At 42.2% G+C, this 20,739-nt stretch overlaps 2 protein-coding genes across 4 annotated transcripts; one reads left to right on the top strand and one right to left on the bottom strand.

Annotated features, from left to right (window-relative positions):
* Positions 1-645: 645 nt before the first annotated feature.
* Positions 646-7,336, bottom strand: scyl3 (SCY1-like, kinase-like 3). Of its 3 annotated transcripts, none has more exons than XM_079267608.1 (14): positions 7,116-7,336; positions 6,839-7,021; positions 5,327-5,515; positions 4,875-4,988; positions 4,683-4,739; positions 4,504-4,606; positions 4,270-4,381; positions 4,101-4,178; positions 3,723-3,862; positions 3,414-3,604; positions 3,077-3,248; positions 2,039-2,209; positions 1,133-1,935; positions 646-783 (listed from the first exon to the last, which is right to left on the bottom strand). In XM_079267608.1, the coding sequence occupies exons 2-14, from the start codon at positions 7,001-7,003 to the stop codon at positions 718-720; spliced, it is 2,361 nt and encodes a 786-aa protein (XP_079123734.1). In that variant the 5' UTR covers positions 7,004-7,021; positions 7,116-7,336; the 3' UTR covers positions 646-717. The 3 variants fall into 3 exon arrangements, with proteins under 3 accessions (XP_079123734.1, XP_079123733.1, XP_079123735.1); XM_079267607.1 differs by having other exon boundaries at positions 6,839-7,018; XM_079267609.1 differs by having other exon boundaries at positions 1,133-1,920; positions 6,839-7,018.
* Positions 7,337-8,656: 1,320 nt separating this feature from the next.
* Positions 8,657-16,198, top strand: lpxn (leupaxin). The gene is made up of 9 exons (XM_079267610.1): positions 8,657-8,755; positions 9,750-9,835; positions 9,982-10,049; positions 10,477-10,573; positions 10,892-11,158; positions 11,307-11,480; positions 11,931-12,012; positions 12,123-12,271; positions 14,242-16,198. The coding sequence occupies exons 1-9, from the start codon at positions 8,743-8,745 to the stop codon at positions 14,506-14,508; spliced, it is 1,203 nt and encodes a 400-aa protein (XP_079123736.1). The 5' UTR covers positions 8,657-8,742; the 3' UTR covers positions 14,509-16,198.
* The last annotated feature ends 4,541 nt before the right edge of the window (positions 16,199-20,739 follow it).

Here is a 20,739-nt window from a genome sequence, read left to right as displayed (position 1 = left end):
TTATTAAACTTGTTTGTATTTAGCACGAAGTCAAACAGGAGTCTTCACTGACTTTATCAAAACTGTGCCGTACAAAGTTCCTGTATTGAGCACATATTGGCCGGAGACTTGTTTTATTAAAGTCAGAGTACAGTACTTGCCATCAGTAGCCCTAAACAATCACTTTACACAATAGATCGAACAAATGTCTCATAAAAAAAGGTCATATTTTATACAATAAAATCTTTACTTCACCAGCAACCAAAAGCTTATAAACTACGTAATTTTTATTTCACGTTCATTCAAAGTGCAACCCCTCTGTAATTTAAACCCGACGCAATTTCGGCAAGTTATGTCTCGCTTAAAAGTATCTCTTAGTTTCCATGCCAGGAGTGAAGTTGGCACGTTTATAAAATAAATGGAGAAACCGATATTAACATGACGTTCACCTCAGATTATCTTTCATCTTGAGGCGGCTCGGACCAGTTGGCAAACAATTAAAAAATGGCTTCATTTGTCAGTCAATCTGCTGATGAACTTTAAATCCTTCCAGTTATAACGCAAGTTATCTTAACAAAAAGACAAAATAATGTTGAGGCACCATCATTCTTACTGCATCATGCTATCAAATGAAAACTGGAGCAACGTTCATCTTAACGACTGAATGTCTCTGTGGTGCATCTTGAGGATTTGAGTCTCAGTGGTCGAGTTATGTTGCTCCAGACGGATCGAACGTCATCACCAGGAACCAGACTCATCCTCCCAGTTCAGGTCATCTCCATCACCCCAGCCATCTGCTTCAGTCTTTGAGAGAAAATAAAACAGAACAATCACTGAGACAGTTTCTCTCATTTAAATATATAAAGCGGACTACAAACTTGTATTTCCCATTACAAGAATCAGCTTTGTTTTGGGCGGCTCGTGGTCACTAGACATGGTTTTAATCTTGTTTGTCCTTTGGGCCAAAAGTTAAAATAAAAAAACTCATGAACATGCACCTTTTGATAAGGGGCTGCAGGCAGACACTGCTTCGTATTGAGGGATCGGAAAAGGGTTTCCTACAAGTCTACATTTTTGCAGCTCTGCTGAAAATAAATGTTTTGCTTTGAGTGAAGAAAAATCTGTATGAAAACACCACCACACACAGACTCACCTCAGTCAGGTTGTCAACTGTGAACTTGGCGGCGAGCGTCACAGTATCGATGGAGGAGTCGACCTGCAGAGAGTTAGTGTTTCCTGAAGAGGCTGCAGATAGTCCAGCCTCACTCGCACTGCTCTCGTCCAGCAGCAGCGCTGGAGAGGACAGTTTGATGTCCGGCACCATGTCTGCAAACAAATCCAGCTCTGGGTCCGGCTTTTCCCTTCTCTTCACCTTAATGGTGAACTCCTCCCCCAGACCTCCTCTGCCACCATTCTTTCGTGGCGGTTTGGGTTTGGGTCTGGGGTTCAATGAGTTGTGTGACTCTCCCTCTTCTTGAGCCCAGCCATGGTCCAATGAGGACGCGGTCTTGCTCTGTGTGGATTGATGCAGTGCTGGGGTCAATCTGAGGGGTTTGGAGGAACCCAGTCTCGGTGCTTCAGGAGCATGACCAACAGGTGTAGTAGCGCCCCCTCTGGGTGGTGAGAGTATAACTGGGTCTGATAAAATAGCCGTAGGGGAAAGATCCGAGGCAGCTTCAGTGTCCTCAATGTCGTCCCACGGCTCCTCTTCCATGTTCGGGTGCGAGAGCGGCAGTCCGCTGCCGACTGGATCTTCTCTCTCCGAGGCCTGAATCTGGACCGACTGTCTATCTCTGTTCTCGCTCTCTTCAGGGTCGCTCCAGTCCGGCCAGTCTTCCACTGGACCTTCTCGTCTGTCCGTCTGCTCTGGGCTGTAAGACAGCGGCTCCATCTCGCTGTCCTGACGATAGCCATTAGATAGAGACGTCGGTCTGCTGACATCTGAAACATGTAAAACTAAAATATATGAAAATAAATAACGAGACAGACTGCGATTCAGACAAACAAACATGAAACTGAATACATTTTTTTAAATGATTGGTATGGGAAGGGGTCATACCTGATTTTATTGGCAGCGGGTAACTTCGTGGAGTCTCCTTACTACCTGCTAAGCTGCCCATGTGACCCAGGACCAGACCGTCAGTCGCTGGTGGTCTGGGGAACAAATTCAAGACTTTTGAAGGTTGGGCCACATGAGGGTGGGAGCCTCCAACTATGTGGACAGGTGAAGCTAAAGAATAGAGGTAAGATTAGTATTGAGCCAAAGTATAGTATGTGATAAATAGTTACTACAAATGTCATAAATCAAGTCGTAAAAAAAAGTATGGTATGTCATTAAAATGCATTTAAAAAGTAATAGTATAGCATCCAATTAAAAAATGTAATTTAAAGTTAGCAAAAAAAGTCATAGAGCATTTAAAAATGTCATTAAAAAGTCATAGTATGTTATGTCATAAAATGTGATTAATAATCATGGTATAATATGCCAAAAAAAAAGTTATAAAATAGTCATAAGATACCATGTCATTAAAAATGTCATAGTATAGTTCATTACAAAAAGTCATCAAATAAAAACATAGTATAGCATGTCATATGTCATAAAAAAAGTAATATAGAATGTATAGTATGTCATACAAATCATAAAAAAGTCATTGTATAGTTTAACATTAAAAAAATCATAGTATACTATGTAATAAAGAATTTAATTTAAAAAGTTGTAGTATAGTATGTCATAAAAAAATGTAACTTCAGTCGTATTATAATTTGCCATAACAAAATTGTCATTAAAAAAACAATCATACGCCTAAAAAATGTCATTAAAAAAGCAATGACATGAAAAATGTGATTAATAAAGTCATAGTATAGTATGTCATAAAAAATAATTTAAAAGCCTCAATATAGTATGTTATAAAAAAGCTGTAGTATAGCATTTGATAAAAAGTCATTAAAAAAGTCATAGTATAGTTTGTCATAAAAAGTAACATAAAAAGCAATAGTATGGTACGCCATGAATGCCAACTGTTATATCTTGACTGTCTATCTGCATTAAAACTATATTGATATACGTTATCGTCATGATTACGTCAGTGTTGCTTACTTTCGGGGGTGACATCTGTGGACCGTGTGAAGTTGGGTGTGGTGCGTTTGAAGACCTTGGACCTCTCTCCACCGACCACCACCTGAGCCCCCAGCAAGGGCACCAGCACCGCCAGACCCTGCAGAGTCATGGCCACCAGAGAGTCGCTGGTGTCCCTCATTCCCAACAAAACCTGCAGCCAGGAACAAAACAAAGTAACTCAGACAGGAATCGCATAAAAGACATTTACCGGTATGTCCATCCTCAAATGTATCCCGCTCACGCTGGTTGTGCTCTTATTATCTAACCCTTTCCCAGAAAGTCAAACTATTTCTTTAGTCTGGTAACTTGTCAGCACCTGAGGTAGGATGTGGTTCTTGAGCTCGTCTTGGGAGAAGAACTCGGCGTAGATGTGCATGTGACCCAGCAAAACGATCCGGATGTGTTCCTCTTTGACCTTAAAGAGCTTGAGAAGCTGAGGAATCACGTGTTTACGGTACAGAGACACGGACAGCAGGCAGGCGTCATCGTTACCACCACCACTGGAATCTGTACACACGGACAGAAAGATAGAAGAAGCTACAGAATGCTTCTTTCTCTTTGGCAGGGAATAAAACAAATGATCAGAGTAATTAGTAACAGAAAGTTTAATAAAATGCCAGTCTACCCTTCTTTGGCCTTAGAAGATGAGGCAGGAAGCTTTTGACTGCCATGGGTTCTGCAAACACAAGAGAGTTGAGGAGTTTGGGGACAAGGCGTGAAGCTATCAGCTCTTCAGGGAGACTCTGGACCCGGTCCAAAAGAAACCTACACAACAAACACAGAATAGGGTACAATTAAATTATACATTATTTAATTGAGGGAATGTATAAGAAACACCATTTTAACTTCTTACAAGTACACAAAAACAATACGATTCTGAGCGTAATATGTCTAACTTAAAGTCAAAGTGTGGACAAACAATATGACACCTATGTGATACTGTTCTACATGAACACACTGCACTGATTAAGAAAACGTGTGTTAAAGAAGACATTATTCTCACTTAAAGAATTCATTCTTTTCTTCTTCCATCTTCAAGGTCAGGCTCTTCAGAAAATCCCTCACTTCCAGAAAGTCATTCCTATTCAAGGAAATATATGTACTGTGTTTGAAAACACATCATTACCCACCAAGTACCGATGACAGCAAAAGCAAACAAAAGCCCACTAAACCTGAAAAAGTCATGAGTCAGCAGGGAGCTGAGTGGGGGTCGAGACAAGGGGTCAGAGTTCAGCAGGCCCGCCTGCAGGGTCTTCGTCAGACTGTCGGACAGCTCCTGTGCCACTGAAACAGAGGAAAGAGTGAGAGGATGAGTGTGTGAGAAGCTACCCGAGTGTTCTGTTAAAACGACGCACACTAAGGTTAAAGTCATGAGTGAACAGGGCTGCAGACATTACTCTACTCACCACAGCTGTTCAGGAGAGAGAGGAGCGTCTCCACCATCATTCCAAAAGAGTAACAGTCCCGAGAGTGAGCGGTGTTATCCGGAAACATTTTAAAGCCCTCGAGCTGTCGATGACACGTTTCATGAGAACATGAAGGGGGAGGTCTTTCATTTTCATAACACAACCTTTAATCTGCTCACCTGCTCTTCTGGAGGAACGCAGCTGGCTTCTCTCACATTCTGAATGCTTGCGAGAAACTGGAAGAGTTGAAGAAAATTAAAAACGAAAACATAAAACTGATGTGCAAAGTCAGTCTTCTTTTCATTTTTGGAAGAACAAACTACACACGGACGTCATCTCGGATACATTCTAGCCGTTATTCAGTCTCGTACCTCAGTCGTAGCTTCAGAGAACTTGCAGACAGTATCCATCCCTCCCAGTTTCCAATGACCATCGTCACTGACAAATACAGATGAAATGCAGACGTTGTTGTGGCTTGATTTGCCCTGGTGGTCAAGGAATACAATTTAGGAACTTATCCACGCCTACTACTGTGAAACATGAAACGCCAACAGCACCTCAGTGGTTACTTTTCACAACGATGCCTCATTTAAATGTATTCCCAGGGACAATGAACATTGATTGATCGAGCCAGTGTTAAGCCAAAAGGCGAATTTTCAATTGTCCTAAAGGTGGCCATTAAAACAACAAATGAAACAAACAACATATACAGTTGGAACAGGAGAACGCAAGACATGCTGGAGGAGTAAGGAAGCATCCTGTCAGGACATTTAGTCTCTCATCCATTAGGACAATTTTCTCAGAGGCTGTTCTTTTTGCTCACCCTCTCGTGCAGAAACACGAGCGCCTGCAGGATGTCGTAGATTCCCGCGCAGATCTCCTCCGGGGAGAGGCTGTCCAGCAGCAGCAGCTCCAGGGGCTGCACGCGCTCCGTCACCAGGTGGATGCCGCCGTCCTGCACCGAGCAGGACAGGAAGCGCAGCAGACACGGGTGCCTCAAAGTCTTCAGGTGCTGCAGGAAAACGAAAAGTACTTCTTTATTTCCTACGTACACGTTCCTTACAGTGACTGTCATGCAGCTGAAGGAAACATCTGATGATGCAGCCTGAGTGCCAAAACCACTAATGAGCAATTTAGTACACAATGCTGTCAATGGCATGAAGATATCCTTTGGTAAGTATTATGATGTCATGATTATGATGCTAGCGAATTTGGTGGTAGGTCTGGTGGGAAAGCAGGAAGACTGCACAGATTATGCTGCAGTCCAATTATCCAACATTTGCATCTGAGAACTACATCACTTGTATGTAGAAAACACTAAACAAGTACTTAGGGCTGGGCGATATGGCCTAAAAAAAAAATCTCCGATTTTTTTACAAAAAATCCGATTCACGATTTAAATCGATTTTTTCCCCCACAAATTTTTGCAGATGACAGAAGCTGTTGAAAACAATTTTTTTATTTTATTTTGTGATGATTTTCCCTCGTAGGTTGATAAAAATAAAGTGCAAACAAAACCTGAACATTGTAGAAAGGTGCCTGTAGTATACAAAAAGTATTTGGTCACTCTTTTGTTTCCCTGAATCATTTAAATATAAAATTAAATTAAACATAACATTAAATGGCATTAAATAGTAGCCTTCCATTGTAAACAACTGTGCAAATGTAACTTTTTACAGTAAGCTTTTCTAACTGAATACACTGATACAAACACAGCATGAAATAAAATGTATGTGACCCTTTAACATTCACATTTTCAAAAGTCCAACATCTGATCTAACATCAACATAACATATTTTGCACAGTAAATAAGTGCATGTAAACAAAATCAAGTGCATTCACAACATAACCAACAGTATTAAACAGTAGAGCATGTTTTTTCTAAATATTTTTTGCCAGGAAGACAGCGTCGCTTGTGCTCCCGCGGTCCTGCTCCCTCCTCGCAACACTTCTCCCACTCGGCGGCCTCTGTTTGAGGCTGTTTGTTCTGTGTCAGATGACACGAACCCGAACCATTTCCAGACCACCGAAGACACATTCTTCCCTCTCTTAAGAACGAGAGCTTCACTGCTGGCCGCCATTGTTTTCGTTTGTAAACAATGCGCGCGCACTCAACTACGGGAACCCAACGGGGGGGAAGGGTGGGGGCGATTTTCTCGATTTTCAATAAAACACATCGCCTTAAAGCACACATTCGAATTAATCGATTAAATCGATTTATCGCCCAGCCCTACAAGTACTCCTACGCTAACGTTACTATTACTACTAACGTTACAGCTGTTATGCAGCCACGGCCAGTGTGGGTTCGTATCAAAAAGGCTTCAGTATGACTTACCTGAGCAGCTTTGTTGACTTTGTCTTCATTGCCCCGCTTGTGAACAAACACGGATGCCGGCTTTCCATCCTGGAGCATCGCCGAGTGCATGGTGAGTCCGGAGGGCAGAGTCAGGAGCGGCTCCTCCAGCGTACAGCTCCGCACCGCGCTGCTCTCCGCACCCATGGTCCGCGCTTATTCCTGCTAGTGTGTGTGGTGGGACAGAGGGACGCGAGTCAAACGTGATGACAATACGATATGTAAGCAGGCAGCCATAAACGCAGAGGACACACATTACCTGTCTCACTGTAGTGGATGCTTGCTGTGTGACAACTTAGCTAACGTTGTGTCGTTAGCTAGCTAACCTCGGCGCTACGTTAGCCAGCTCGTCATTGCTATGCGTGTCAGTTGCCCTTCCGCCTTCATACAATCGCGCCAATGGCGGCGTGGTTCATCCCGTGCTTTTTCAATTTGAATAAACCTGCTCGATATAAACGCGTAATATATATTGCCGTCCACTTCTGGACGAATCAACGACGCTAACGTGGAGCGAAAGTTGCCCAGTAAACACGGACTCTTCCGGTAAAGGACGGAACCACCGAGCAGGGGACACTGTTAGTTCAGAGAATGAAAGAAATTAATCACCGAGGTTTATTTGCTCTTTTGGTAAAAATGAATTTTATTGCTTAACAAATTCATATAAGTTATGCATTATATGTAACATTATTGTGCGTAATTTAAAGTTTTGATATCATATAAAACCACCAACACCCCTGCTCTAAAACATAATGGTTGCAACCAAAGTGGTGCGACAAAACGCAATTATGTGCATATGGTGTCTAAAATGAAAGTAGAAACTGTCAGGATCTGTCTTAAATTATGCTCTTGGTCTCGGTAGATTAGAGTCTGTGGTCCAATATATGTCTTTGTTGAAATCCATAGTACGAAAAACAGTTAGGAAGCTATTCAGGAACCTTGGAATAAAAGAGAAAAAAACAGCTACAGGTGACAGTTACACCACGGGGTCGTGAACTTCATGTTGAAGGGACAGTTCTTAAAATTCTGCTAAAAATGTGATCCTAACCCCAAATAGTGAACACTAGTGCAACATTAAAAGTGAAGTGACAGCATTTGAAGCTTTGTCCTGATTATTTTCTGGCTTCATAAAATAAATAATGTCCACAACATTTCTCTCTTTTATCTGCTTTATGTAAATGGGGTTGTGTTAGTGGTAAATGTTATCACCTTACATAAGATCATATAATTGAGTAACTGTACTCATATTGTACAGTTAAAGCTATTTGGAAATGTTATATATTTTGCTTGTGCTTTATGTGTGTATGGATGAAGGTTTTCTTAATTACTGATACATTGATCATGAGTTGTGTGTGAAACAGTTGTGAAAAGACACTGAAATTGTATTTTATGTCTACTTTTGGCCTATCTTTTATTTTATATCTATTCAACTTAAATTTAAACTCAAATTGTGTTTTTCAATGCATTTCTTTATATTTTATTGTACAAATAAAAAACTTGAAATTGAAACACTGAAGTGGCGATAATGTGTCCAATACTGTGGCTTTATTATCATACTGTCATACACATAAATAAACATATTATATCCATAAAAGCACAATCGGTTAATAATATCGTCGTATCAGACATTTCACAACTGAGCACAAAAGTCAGATGTTGTCTCAGTTTCAGAAATCGCTCGTGGTTTCCTCTTTACAAGGAAACAGCAACATCGCATACCAACTATAGGACGGTTTCTGCTTCAGTAACAAACGAAAACACACCTCTGTCAGAGGAAGTGATGATTTTCACCAGATGAGAATTTGGGCCGGTTACCTTAGTAACTAAACAGCAGCGACTAATAAATAAAAAACCACACTCACTCTCAAGTAGAGAACGCAGGAGACAACATGGACGAGCTCGGTAAGACATGTTTTATGCTGCTGATCATATACTCAAATTGATCAGTGGACAGCTTTTTAGATATGAAATCATTGTTGTAATTCTAAAATATTCAGAGCAAGATGGTTTAAAGTTGATGTAGAAAATAGAAGTGAAAGGAATAATTGATCGTAAGATGACAGTGCTTTACAGCACGTATTCTGTTACCCACACCAAGTACAGGGCACAATACGCTTTACTTTTAAACGCAGTTCAGCCTGGAATCATTTTAAATCATTTCTTTTTACACTGTTTTGTTACTGTGTCTTGGTTTTGTACTGTGATTTCAATCATGCTGTTGGTTGTTTGTAAACTATCCTGCTCTTTTTGAGCTGGGACTCTCAAAAATAGTATCATGATGAAATAAAGTAAAAAAAAAAAAGACAAGATTGGGCTTCACTGATCATCACAACATACAACTCATGTCGTGGAATAAAAATACAAAACATTGATTTACTTCCACTATGTTCTGAAAATAAATTGGAGGATGTTCAGGTTGTTGTGAAATGTGAAGACATAGAGTTATAAAATGTCAAAGACAATAGTGTCAAAACATTTATTCTGTTTCTTCAAACAGCCGTGTTGTTTACCAGCAGAGACTTTATTCATTCAAATATCGCCCCGTCTTCTTCGATGTGTGGGGTTTTTATTGTGCGAAGAACAGTTGACATTTTCACAGGTCTTGCAACATTATTACAAGTTTCACTTCTGCTGCAACATGCAGCAACATCACTTCCTGAGGAAGCTGAGATGCATGAGGCGACCTCAGAGTCATCCACCTTTATCTATACATCGAGCTGCACGCCATCTCACTGCACAGGAAATATTTCACACCGAGCTAACTTTACACACCGTCCGGTGGAACAGTGCACACTCAGAAAGCACATTCGATGTGTTGTGTGAATACTGCATGCTTGCATATGTATTTCTGTTTACGTGTGTGGTTAGAAGACTTATGGCCTGTCTCCTGCCGCAGATTTGCTGTTGGAGGAGTTGGCCCTGAATTCAGCGAGATCAGAAAGTGTCAATGAGAACAGGAGCAATGCTCCAGCCGCTGGAGAGGTGAAGACAAAGCCTCGGAAATTTAAAAACAACACTTACACTGGACCACTACTTTCTTCATCATCACCTTTTTCTGTTGTAATCAAACTTGAAATGTATTTTCAACCAACTCTACTCTCTAAGATCATTTGTAATCTTCTCCACAGGTGTCTGATGTAGTTTATACTGCATTAACCAAAACAAAAAAAGGCCCAGTCTGCTCCAATGTGTACAGGTGAAGCACAAGATCGTCGCTCTTGTTGACCCCTGATTCACATTATCATTGAGTAAAGTGTGAATATAGGAAACAGGAGATTGCTTGATATGAATGAATGGCACATTTGTTAAAATGACAAGGTCTTCCACTGTTAAAGCATCCTAATGTACACAATGATCTCACTGATTTAGTATCTTACTACTTTAAACTCGATTTCAACACGAGACATTTTGACAGATCTCACTCCAGAAATATTATTAAAGACACCATATCATAAGTATGGCCCTATGCTTATCTCTGTATGGCTTCTGTGTAGATTCGTGTTCGACTGTTTTCTGAATGTTCCTCGTTCATAACTCAACATTACATTATTGTAAAATATGTGTACAGTATGGGATAGTTCGTATTCTTGCAGCTTTCTAATTTGCCCCTCTCTGGGTTTTAGTGATCTGCCAGCTCCTGTGGCAGCTTCCCTGACTCCTGACTCTCCCACTAAGGAGCTGGACGCCATCTTGCAGGACATGCTGGGTCTGGGACAAGGGGTCAGTACATTGACTGCAAGTGCATGTCTCAAAATAATTGAAATGTACATATTTTGGTCTGTAAAAGAATAATTCGAAGAATAATTCTCGTCCATATAAAGTGATGATGAATATGCGCAGTGAAGAAACTTTCCAAACATGAGTGCAATGAACCAGGTTAGACAACAGAGGGCAGTGTTGTACTAATTCCAACACTGCACAGCCTCAAGTAGCATTTCAGTGTTGGAGCATTGATAAGCACCGACTTTAAAAAGACACATTCATCAAACATACAGCTACAAACAACAGATTTCTGTGCGTATTTGTTTCATCATTTAGGACCCAGCGTCTTCAACAGCCCCACCGCCTCTCACACAAAAACAGTCTGTGAAAAAGAAAACAGCAGATGGGCACCAGAAGAACGAGGAGAGCAGCAGCAGCAGCAGCAGCAGAGCAGCTTCAGACGCAAACGCCTCGACCACCAGCAAGAAAACTGATACTATAGATGACCTGCTAGGAGGGCTGAGCTCTGATTTGGAGAAGATTGGCGTGCGCACCACGTCCAAGGGCCACTGTGCTTCTTGCAACAAATGCATCGTGGGAAAGGTATAAAAAGCCACACAATCAGATGGGCAAGCATTTCAAATCGATGTATTGTAGATGAAGAAATCTATATGCAATTCAGCCTTATACATTGACAAAGGACCATTGTGGAAACCTCTCTGTTTCTCCTTGCACGACCTTTCCTCTTCAGATGATCACGGCGCTGGGTGAGGTGTGGCACCCTGAGCACTTTGTGTGTGTGGCGTGTAAGACGGAGCTGAGCACCACAGGCTTCTTTGAGAGAGAGGGTCAGCCATACTGTGACAAAGACTACCATCAGCTCTTCTCTCCTCGTTGTGCCTACTGCAAGGGGCCCATTTTGGAGGTGATAAACCGAAAACTCTTCTTTTTTTAGCTTCACTGTGTGTTGACGGTGTAAAAACAGATCTTTTAAATTCTTAAATGCCCCACTTGCCTTTTGCTTCTGAGTCTAATGTGTTCTGTCATATATTACATCCATTTATTTAAACAATAATCTTTCAAAGATTGGATGATGACATGTAGTAGTATGTAGTTAATCTTTCTAGACTTATCCAACATGTCATCTTACGAAATAAAACACGAAACCATATCGGGGATTCTGCAGTCTGGGCTTATGCTGCAAACCAAAGTCATTAATCAGCAACTTCTGCAATGATTCAAATGTATGTGGTTCAAAATCCACATGTTCGTGCTTCCTCACATCTGCACATATGATATTTGACACACTTTTATCCTAATCTTTAAAGGAAGTGAAAGCACGATGTGATGTTTTTATGTCTGTCTGGTTTACCAGAACATCCTGACAGCTCTGGACCAGAACTGGCACCCTGACCACTTCTTCTGTACACACTGTGGAGGCCTGTTTGGACCTGACGGTAAGACGCTTGTGCATTCATTATTATTCACTGGAAACCACAACTACAGTCCAAATAGTCTCATGTATTATCACTCAGAATGAATCAAATGTGCCTTATGCATGTCGCAGGTTTCCTAGAAAAGGATGGGAAGCCGTACTGCAGCAAGGACTTCTACCACCTCTTTGCTCCCAAGTGCTCCGGCTGTGGGGAGTCAGTGAGGGAGAACTACCTGACTGCAGCCAACGGCACCTGGCATCCAGAGTGCTTCGTCTGCGCAGTGAGCCCTTTCTACCTCAGACCACACACGCGGCTCTGGCTCGCACACAAGCCTGGGAATAAATGAGAAAGATACCCACACATTTGATTTATTTGCAACATTTTGACCGCAAGGCTGATGAAAACCGTATGCCTGATGAATACTCTGCGGTTGAAATGATGCAAATGAATCAAGGAAACCATATAACTCAGTGTGTATCTTTTATATTCTCTGCAAAACCTACTTCTGTATGCAGCATCTGGACAAAAATACGGTTCGGTGTGCAGCTTTACGTCTGCTTTACTCGGTTTTGAGCAATTGTTAGACATAAAATGCTCTCAGTAGAGACGCTGACGTGAGGTAGCAACTTTTCATACTTTATGGCCCCTAAAGAAAAACATTCTTTCTTGACTGTAACATGAAATACATAAAACACATTGCTCTTTAAACCTACCGTTCAAAATAGCATTAAGATTAACAACGTCACATAAAACATGGAATACATCCAACTATGACTATCCAACCCAATCATTGCTGCAGTTGTATCATCACCATCACAACCAGCATCTCACCATTAGCACGGAACATAAACATTGTTTTACATGCAGCACTTATTGCTATGATTGTCATTATTGAATCAGCACGGTCAGGATTTTACCTGCTCCTTTAGTGAACTACATCTAACTCCAGAGGTCCGGAGGTCAAACACTCCATTAACAGGACGAAGTGGACACTCAAAAAAGTAGCCGAGCCTTTTTAATCAACCTCCCGCTGAAAATAAATCAGGTAGTTCATAAAATGTAGCACCTCTGATCTTTCTGGCCACTTGCTGTGCTGCAGCCTGGTCTTGTCAACAGAAGAGAGGTTTTCCGACCATGAAATGTAACTACAAAACCTACAACATGTTCTAAAATCATCATCTGTAGTTTTAGCTGCATACACCTTTAAGAAACATCTGTCTCCGACACTAACCTTTCTCACAGTGGACATTGTGACTTGTTCAAAATAGGTTCAGCTGTTTCTGTGCCAGGGCCCTGGAGTTGTGCATGCTGGCGCACTGTTATGGCTTACTGACTCATATAAATGAAACAGAGCCACCGCTAATGTTAAGAGTCACACCTGTGCTTTTACTGCTATGACGAGTCAAAATGCCGGCCAAGAGAAACCTTACGCAGCATCCCTCCCTCCTGGACTGATTTAGTTTATGTTGTAAGTGAGGGATAAAACCAGACAAGTTGAATCTTCCATGATCGTAATGGTTGACAGAGAAGCTGTAAACGAACCGTGTTTCGCCACGTAACAGGCCAAGCTCCAGCATGACAAACTCATGATATTCCCATTAACCTCAGATGTGCTGTGAGTGCTAAGTGCTACATGCTAATGACAAGCTAAACCAACACAATGGCCATGATAAAGATTTACACCTGATAAACATCAACATGTTAGCATTATCAGTTTTAGCATGTTAGCCTTCGTCTGTTCGGATTGTTCAGCATTGTATGGTAATACACTTGTTGACAGGGTCGAATTACTATGAAAGCACACGCAACATTTCCCTTATTATGGCATACTGAATGCACAACGCTGTAAAACTCTCATCAGGATGACACGGTTTGACCCTTTTTGCACATCTTATATGTTTGATTTGGCAGCAAGATTGCTTACTTTCAAATATCTCATCACAGCATGTCCTTGAACACACCATGAAGACGTTTTAGAAACAGGTCCTGCTTGCGATCTAACTGAGGTAAACAATCTGTTCAGTGATAACCGGTTCCAAAAAGTTCAATTCCCATGCAGTATTAAAGCTGTGGTGTGCTTTGGATGAGGATCATACACCCGTATACATGGAGATCAAACAAGGTGCTTTAAAAGCAAACCTTTGTGTCCAGATTTTACACCATTTATCCTTCTTCTTCCATCTCTAATCTCTTTTTCTGTCTCCTCTCTTCCATCCTTTCCCTATATTTCTCTTCTGTTCTTTTACCCAGGACTGTCTGAAGCCCTTCACTGATGGCTGCTTCATGGAGTTGGATGGTCGACCCCTCTGCTCACACCACTTCCACTCTCGGCAGGGCACTCTGTGCGGCGGCTGCAGTGAGCCCATCACGGGCCGCTGCATCTCTGCTCTTGATCGCAAGTTTCACCCCGAGCACTTTGTGTGCGCCTTCTGTCTGCGGCAGCTCAGCCAAGGCATCTTCAAGGAGGAGAAAGGGAAGCCATACTGCTCGGCTTGCTTTGACAAACTCTTTGTGTGAGACACACCGTACACAGCATACGCACAACGCAACAGGAAGCAATCAAATGCAGCATCATTGTCATCGATGAGATTATGATTTCCCCATACTATGAGTGATACATTAAATACGGCAACCACCATACTATTCTTCCATCACAAGAGTGTATTTGCATTAGGACAGATGCACAAAAGTTTCATTTTATTCAGTTCTTCTTTCCCCACCGGGATACTTGATGTTTTCATGATTTGTAATCCAAAGTGTGCAGCATGAACTGTGAACTGTGATAAATTATTATTAGATTTTGAAAAAATATCAAGGAAAAATTTCTCACATTATAGCATAATTAACGACGTGGTTGTAAAACACGTGGAAAATACCGATGACGATGATGAAAACACTGAAGAAACCTTTCACACACATGTGAACGTTGGATGGTTCTAAAAGGTGTGCTGCTGACACTTGCGCTAAATTACATAGGATTTCATACATCATGAGCACATAAAACTCATAAATGGAGAAAGAAAAACACAGAAGTGCAGTTTTAATCCGTGGTTTCCATTAAACTATCCTCAGTTTGCCGTAAGACTTGGCAGTCTGGAGATACTCTCTGGCAGGATGGAGCAGTTCGTCAAGGGGACTTGTCTGTGTGTCCTGATAGCTTGTATTGGCCGGGACTGGCATGGAATCGGCGTGCCAACCTGAGTTTCCTCTTACACCATTTGGCCCCTGGCATGCACTGGATTCAGACAACCTCTTCATTCTCCACACAGGCTCCTTTATAGACGCCTATAGAAGATTAATGAAGGTGGTGATGTGAACAAAGGTGGTTTCAGGAGGAGCTCCTTCACATCGCTGCGTCTCTTCAGCTTCTCACTTTCACTGTTGAGGGATGAATCAGCCCCAAAGTGCTTTCGAGTACATTTAGTTTTTATGATGCACCTCGTATTTCTGGGCCCATTTTGTTTGTTGCCTGATTTTTGTTCACTCCTACTGATAACCAACAGCTTTCATGATTTGTTGAGAAGTTTGCAGCCCAGTTAGGATGTAGCAGAAAATGTTTTCTGTATTTAATGTGAGAATTTGCTGTCAGTTCTGCATGTTTTCATGAATACAAACAGTAATTTCCAAATGCACTAATTAGAATAAGGTCTTGATTTTGAGTCATCTGCCCTTTTTCAGGGGGAGAAAAAGATTCTGCCATTTACTGTAGAAAATATTCAACTGGAGCAAAGTTTTATGGAAACAAATACCATTAAAGGGAACACATTGTGCTAATCTTTAGGTTCATACTTGTATTTCTTTCTTTTTTTTACTGGAACTCCAGACACCCAAATGTATGTGGATCCCCTTTAACCTCTTCATGATGTACATGCTCCCGTTTTTTCTCGTCTTAAATGTGCTTTTACGTGAATGTCAATGCTTTTTCTGCTGCCAGCTTTCAAACATCTTACATCTGCATGATCTTGAACACACCATCAAGGACAATGCGGCAACTGTCAGATGAAGTTGAAAATCTATTCTACAGGTTTTCATACAGTGCTGAAACAAACAAACAATAGAAGCTAGGAATTCAATAATTAAAGCTATAGGAAATCAAAGGAACAGTGTGTCAGATTTGGGGGGATTTCTAGGCAGAAATGGAATATAATATTCATGACATGTTTCCATTTGTTTATAATCACCTGAAAATAAAAATTGTCGTGTGTTTCCCTTAGAATGAGCCATTTATTACTACTTGTGGGTCCTCTTCATGTTGCCACGTTGCATTGCTATGTTTCTACAGAAGCCCAAAATGGCCAAACCAAACTCTGGCTGTAGATAGGGCCTTTTGCATTTTTATGTTACCTGAAGGCCAATGTCATGGAGGGATGTTCAGTTGGATGCAATCTGCAATCTCACCACTAGATGCCACTAAATCCTCAACACTGCTTTTCAAAGTAAAAGTAAATTAAGCTGATTGAGGGACAGCGGTTAGAGGAGAAGAGTAAAGTAAACCACTTTATTCGTGAAACTTTTTTTTTTTTTAAGTATTGAATGTCACAGAAATAACCTTTGACATATTAAGATAGCTAAACCTCTGTCGAATACTAAGTTCAGACTACTCGCCGACGCCAAACGGTGTCTTCTCCTCAGATGAATACTGGCCACATTCTGTCGGCCCTGCGGGCAGTTTTCTTCAGCTTTTCTTCAAGACACTTTGACTTGCTGTGTGACGCTAGTGTGCGAGTGGGAACGGAGGCGGGCATTAATCATGCTGTCATCACTGTCAGACCAGGCCTCTCATAGTCTCTCTACAGAGTACGGCCCTTGCATCATGGAAGAAGTATCATGTTCAGTCAAAATCCAGCTTCGTAAGTGTTTAATGATCTAACAGCCGTGTTCCCAGATTCCTGAACTCAAAGACACGTAATGTAACAAGTTTAATGTGTTTAAACACGCTGGAAAGAAAGTGTGTTTTGTTGCAAGATACCCGGGGAGGTAAATTTTTTCCAGCATGAATCTTACGAAGAACATCAACTTGGATCTGATCTGAGACCTCGGTGACGTGTTTGGGTTCAACTACATGCACAACTACATGCAATTATGAGTGGACTTGCCAACACCGTCTTATAAGTGACAAGACATGTTAATAGCTCGCTTTCCGACATAAAAAAGCTGTAAACTAGCAGCTATCTTAAATTTAGATGAGCGGACAACCTCAGACGCAGATGTGAACACTCAATACAGTCAACACGGAGGCTTTGCAAAGTCTGGAGTGGAAATGTAGAAAACAAAAATATGATGTGGGGAAAGAAGTTCTGGTATTCACAGAAAAAATATGAATGTTATGGTATAGCTGGGTGAGTGGGGAGGAAAAGGGTTCTCTGACATGTAGTAAAAATGAGAAAACATGAAATGTGAGTGGGGGTCTTTTTTAAAAGGGTGGCGAATAAAGGGCCGTCTGTGGAAAGCAGAGCGAGTGTAACTCAGGTGACATTTACAGCAGTGAAACAGAGTACGAACGGTCGGGGAGCGCACTGGGCCATGAGATGGCAGCTAGAGCTCAATGGGGGAGGGAAAGGGAGTGAGGCACATATTGGGACATAATGGATACCGGTGATGAGGGAGGCAGGGTGAGGAGGGCAGCGGTTGAAGAGTGGAGTTGCAACAGTTACCCCTGCGTGACACTGAAACCCAACGCTTACCTCCTGTCCTGTAAAACGTCTGCGTCCCCTCGGCCACCCCTGGTGGGGACGGAGGAGCTCCACTGTGGGTCACGCCCGGCTGCTGGCGCTGCTAAACCCAGCAGTTCACGTCAGCTTTGAAGCCATAACTGTCACATACATCTTAGGTACAGACTCACTCATTAATCAGCACATTTGCTTGTAGATACACATCTATGGAAACGCCAGCTGGAGACAACTCCAGTTGCAAATCAGTCCCGACAATGTGAGATCACAGCTCCAGTAGACGCAGTAAAACATGGACGGATCAGATTACTGTCACGTCAATACTCGGCATGTCCATGTATGTACCGGTGAGCTAAAGCACTGCATCTGTAACGATAAGTAAATACAGATATAGTACTCTGAAGTGCACACGGTACTGTAAAGAGAAACGAATGGAAATTTTAAAAAAAATTGATATGTATTCATAATTTCTGTACTTTGTGCACTTGGAAAAATAATTTCAAGTATCATTTTTGAAAAGATGCCCATTGCTTTCAAAGAAAAAATATTCCCCATAGTGCACTCATGCAAGGAATCTAAATCACAAGACGCATCAACGTTTCTTGACCCAAACAAAGATGGCAGCCAGAGGAGTAATGCCATTCATGCATTGTCAATAAAACAAGAAAAGGAGTGTTCATGCACTTTCCCAAGATGCTTACCCACACTGCCAGCCTTCGAGTCACATCACAAGATACTGGAAGCAATGGTGGCTTTGAGACCTTTTTTTTCCCCAAGAGGGAAATATTGTTGCTGTCAGTAATTGATATCGCCAAGTCTGACGTAGACAGTTTTTCCAACTCGGCTGCCAGTCATAGAAGTATAAACAATATGACGTGAACCCGGCATTAGCACCTGTCATTTACGGTATTCATCTTTGTTTGTAATGTTAAAAACACACTGAGTGCAATGTCGTGACTGCATTTAACAGCTGTTAGCGCTCCAATGAAGACTGGAAAATGTGTTGAACGTGCTTCATTTTTATTTGTTTATTTGTTTGTCAGCTGGCAGAAGTGAGACCAGAGGGTTAGGGTCGAAGGGCCAGGAAATCGAAACGTCATTCAAAGAAAAAGTCGTCTGAACTGGAAAGAGTTGGCGTGTCCGTCGTTAATGGCCAAACATGTAAATTCAGTGCTCCACAAAGGTGAGCCGGTAAGCCGACAGAGCCTGTTAAGAGGGCAGTGAAATAGAGTGCGTCTGTGTGAGAGTTCAAATGTGTGTTTTTAACAGCAAAGGAAAAGTGACAACTTCAACACCTCGGTAATGACTTCCACACAGAGAGAAGTTGAGCTGCAGTGCAGCTCCACTTTCGGTGTGTTTGTTTTGGCGCTCTGCTGATGCTGGGTGCAGGTATATCACACCTGATTCATGACTAGCTCCTCTGTCCAAGAGGAACTTCTTGTTGTCCTTGGCCCAACACCGAGTGCTCCTTGCTATCTCACACACTCTCTCACACAGCAGTAGGTATATGAATACACACACACACACACACGCACACACACACAAACCCAACAAACTCGTAAATACTATTTGTGGATTTGCTATTCGTGCTCTCTTGGGTTCAGTCAACACAATCGCAAGAACAGACATGCACATACACAAAAACAACTTCACACAAATAGCTTCAGCTTACCCACCCGTACAACCATACGTGTGCATGTGTATGTACCACATGCTCACAAATCAACCCAAACATATGCATGCCAAGGGTTTAGTGTCACACACACAGATGCAAAACACATGCACACACATAAACATATAAATACTATTTATGAGTTTGGTCTCTGTCTCTCTCTCTCACACACACACACACACACACACACACATGCAAAGCCAAGAAAACGATGGTCTTCTTGGGTTTGGTTGACACAAAGCATATCTGTGCGAGCATCACTGCCTTCCCTGTGTGCTTGCTGATCCTTAACCAAGTGAACTTGAGGCCTCTGCTTTTATGGGTTAAATGGAGTCAGCTCCCAAGGGGGGGCGGACGAAATGGGAGGTTCTCAAGACAACTTCAAAACACTTCATCTCCTATTCCTCGGCTGTACGTCTTTGTCTCATCTCCCTTACATCTCCTGCCAGGTCTCTCGGCGGGACCTCCATGCCCCACATGGAAAAACAGGGAGAAAGAGAGCATGGTGCATTTTTATCTAGATCCCGATAACGGCGCAGAACAAACTGGCTGGGGTTATGAGAAAGATGTATAAGACAGTAAGCTCCTTCTGTATGCGAGCCTTCAGTGTCAAGAAGATAGATGGTTTCATTATGCTGCTTCATTGTGTCCATGTGTGGGTACAGTGAGCCAGAGAGGTGCAGTCTGTGATCTGTTCGGGGGGGAAGCATTCTTGCGATCGATGGAGCTCTTTGAGAAGATTAAACCCTTCTTGTGATTGTTAGCTATACATTGGTTTGGAACAGCGGAGGTTTGGACCAAGTTATTCACAGGGGTTTAAACTGGTGCTGTGGATGGGAATTCGACACTAAGGTGGAGGTTGCTCAGAGTCAGACTTGGGTCTCAGTTGCTGCCCAGCATTGTTTGTACGGCAGCAGCTCTTGGCTCAGCCTATAGGTGGCAAGACTGAGGCTTGGACCAGGGGTCAGACAGTGAGCAGGATGGCTCTAGGACTGGGCCAATTGGGAACATGGCTGTGATCCAAATCCCCCGCCTCTGAAGCAGCAACAGCGTGGGTCATTATGAGATTTGTTTTAAAGAGTAATGGTGAACCGCATTATGGCCCTGTTGCCTGAGAAGCTGAACGGCCTCCTGGGTTTGTACAAGCTCGTGGAGGTTTGTTGAGGGCTGGGAAGCCCTGCGAGGAGCAGATCAGGACGGGCTGGTTGATAAATCAAAGGGGCTGCAGGGGGAGCCCGCAAGGCCGGCCTTTTTAGTCCAACCTCCAACAGGCCTGCTATGGAAAACACTGGGGAACTGTGTATAGAACCACACACCCACGAACAGTAACACACACACACATATGGTGGTTTATATTTGTATTGTAATGACTTTAATGGCAAAATGTCACCCCTGCAACCCCAATTG

Source organism: Melanostigma gelatinosum, assembly GCF_949748355.1.
Source record: "Melanostigma gelatinosum genome assembly, chromosome: 4".
NCBI classification, from domain to species: Eukaryota; Metazoa; Chordata; class Actinopteri; order Perciformes; family Zoarcidae; genus Melanostigma; species Melanostigma gelatinosum.
This window is presented reverse-complemented; position numbering and strand designations above follow the sequence as displayed.

Bases quoted from the DNA above. Each gene is read 5' to 3' on its own strand.
- scyl3 (XM_079267608.1), bottom strand. From the start codon at position 7,003: ATGGGTGCGGAGAGCAGCGCGGTGCGGAGCTGTACGCTGGAGGAGCCG. The intron at 4,989-5,326 runs GTGAGCAAAAAG...CTTGACCACCAG, and splicing joins TCGTGTTTCTGCACGAGAGG to GGCAAATCAAGCCACAACAA. The intron at 4,382-4,503 runs GTGAGTAGAGTA...CCTCTGTTTCAG, and splicing joins CTCTCTCCTGAACAGCTGTG to TGGCACAGGAGCTGTCCGAC.
- lpxn (XM_079267610.1), top strand. The intron at 11,159-11,306 runs GTATAAAAAGCC...TTTCCTCTTCAG, and splicing joins ACAAATGCATCGTGGGAAAG to ATGATCACGGCGCTGGGTGA. The intron at 12,013-12,122 runs GTAAGACGCTTG...TGCATGTCGCAG, and splicing joins AGGCCTGTTTGGACCTGACG to GTTTCCTAGAAAAGGATGGG.